Source organism: Montipora capricornis, chromosome 4 (genome assembly GCF_036669925.1).
Source record: "Montipora capricornis isolate CH-2021 chromosome 4, ASM3666992v2, whole genome shotgun sequence".
In the NCBI taxonomy this organism is placed as follows: Eukaryota; Metazoa; Cnidaria; class Anthozoa; order Scleractinia; family Acroporidae; genus Montipora; species Montipora capricornis.
The window spans coordinates 6972720-6975219 of NC_090886.1; the positions used below are offsets into that span (position 1 = coordinate 6972720).

The 2500-nt window shown below is 36.4% G+C and overlaps 1 protein-coding gene across 1 annotated transcript in view; it reads right to left on the reverse strand.

Moving 5' to 3' along the window:
• Positions 1-2500, reverse strand: part of LOC138045421 (protein LTV1 homolog) — a 16393-nt gene that overhangs the window by 3083 nt on the left and 10810 nt on the right. The window contains exons 12-13 of the mRNA XM_068891927.1: positions 1522-1574; positions 548-757 (exon numbers count right to left, since the gene is read on the reverse strand). Coding sequence (XP_068748028.1) covers positions 548-757; positions 1522-1574 — 263 coding nt within the window. The remainder of the gene's footprint in view (positions 1-547; positions 758-1521; positions 1575-2500) is intronic.

Below are 2500 nucleotides of genomic sequence, written 5' to 3' on the forward strand. Positions count from 1 at the left end.
AAGCTTTATCGATTTTTATTACCATTTTCTAGCAAATTTTCAGACCTAAACTTCGCCTCATATGTTCTCTATATTTTAATACCTACGTGACGCACACAGTGAGCCTGGGTTACCTGTCATTAAAAGCTTAAATTTGGTGATTTCACGTCGTTGTTATGCAGAGTATCGTAAACACATGAGCTAACATGCGTGCTGCACGTGCAGCACGACCTTTTTTTACCAATGATTACAGAAAGCTTTTAAAAGGGCCCACAGACGGATGTTTCGCACGTTGTTAAGGAAGTGAAAGAATGAACGTTTCGATCAAGGGAATGAAAGGGTTACAGTTTGTAAATTCTACCCACAATTTCAATGAAATGTTAGTCAGACAGGTAGTGAGAATGAAGAATATTATCAGCCTCAGTCAGAGATGTGATTTTGATGTAACACCAAATTCTCATGACTACCCAAGAAAGAAAGCTATGGTACAAGTTAGGAGAATAAACGTTTCGATCATGGGAATGAAAGGGTTACAGCACTCAAATGAAAGTCGTTTAATCCTCTTTACCTTCCTATCGCTCTTCACGTCCTGTTTTCTCAGTTTCTTCTCCTCCTTCGTTTCATCTTTGGACCTGATCGAGTTGTAGGCCGAGCACGTCTGTTCTGTCTTAGAACCCCCAACAGCCCCACCCTCCCCACCCTTCAAAGTCCTACTGACCCCACCATGGGAGAAAACACCAAGTGGTATTCCATCCTTGGATAACTTGATTGGTTTGACCTACAAAGAAAAAAAAACCTGTGTATTTTTAATTGTGGGAGTGGGGGTTAGGTAGAGAAATTCAAAGCAAGCTATTCAGGAATATCAAGAAAACCTCTCTCCTACAGATAATTCCAACAACTAAGGGAGTTGAAAAAGAAATTTTTTCCATTTTTGTCAGTTGATAGTTTTCTCAACGTCAATCCTAGCCTAGCAGGCGGTTTGGTGAATTTTAGAACCTTCTTTCCACAGGGTGAGAAGCTCACTTGAAAGTCAACCCTTGCGGTAAAGAGCTTCTAAAATTCACCAAACGCAAGCTATGTCAATCTTGATCACATTGAAAATTGCTTTGTTTTCCTATTTGATTCCGTTTATGCTTGAAATTTGGGCAAGTTAAGACCAGAGATATTCAGGTGGAGATGGAACTAATTATTAATTTCCTCTGAATATTTTTGCAAAAGAAAACAAAAAAAAACTTTGAAGATTACTGTAACATTAAATTTAAAAATTAAATTATTCTTACTATGATTATTAATATTAAAATTGAAGTATGAAAATACGGTATATTGACTAATTTCCCAAAACTCGTAGGTTGCATACTGGCTTAGCTACATACACAGTTTCAAAATATAAAGGGAAAGATATCAGAGTTCTCATTGGAATTTTTAAGCGACAGGTGTTACGGGTTACGGGTTCAATAGAAATTATTATTTATTGAGAACCCTGCATATGTTTTTTAATGTGGTAGCATTTTAACCCATTGACTCCTTTTTACCAAATCTCACCTTTGGAGGGTCTTTTATCAGAGTTGGGTGATTGTACAGGTTGGAATAAGTACCTGGTGAGTGAATAAAATAGATGTCAACGTACGTAAGGAAACCTGAAAATGAGCTACAGTTGACATAACTGACATAACTATTAAATGAAGGGAATTGGTCATACTGGTAATTATCATTATTCTTGAAAAATACAAAAATTTTCTATGTTGTCTTTTTTGAGAGCCTTTCTCATAGAGCCAAACATATGAATGAGGTACTTCGACAATACAAAAGATAGGAATTCCATTCCCTTAAGGAGGCAAGACAAACCAAGCAGCTGTATTTGAAGATTACAAGAATCATATCAAGATCGATCTTAATGCTAATAATTATTATTATTGATTTTCACCTACATTGTAAATACGTGAATGGACTCCATACATGCCAAGCTTTTCAGCTCCAGGTCTAAACTTTACTCCTTTAATAATACATGTACTTTTTGTTGATACTGACATAAGGATAGTGTTGAAATGTCATTCCTTTTTACATTGTAGCTGCCACTTTTTTTAAACAAAACATTTCACCTACAGCAAATGTACACTTCGATGTTATTTTTCTCCGAGAGTATGCACAAATAGTACAGCGCAGACTGACAACAAAGAAGAAAAAAACACAGTCAAACTCACAGACAACTGAAACAACTTAAGACAAGCGACTCAGCTGCAAGAGTGTGACATGATTGCTGTACCACAAGTGTAACGCAACACTAGTGATGTTCAGACACTGGGTTGCTGACTACTTGTGGAACCTAATCTTTCAAAAAATGGCCTGGTTTATACATAACCATTATAGGCTACCATCTTTTGTTTGAAACCCGGTCCAGAATATTATGCTTGGAATTTTTCAGTAGTATTGATAAAGATCACCATCTTCAAAGGTTTTTGCCTTCATGTACTCGCAATACAACTATTTTAGGTGACCAGCTATTTATCAAATTCCTACTTTC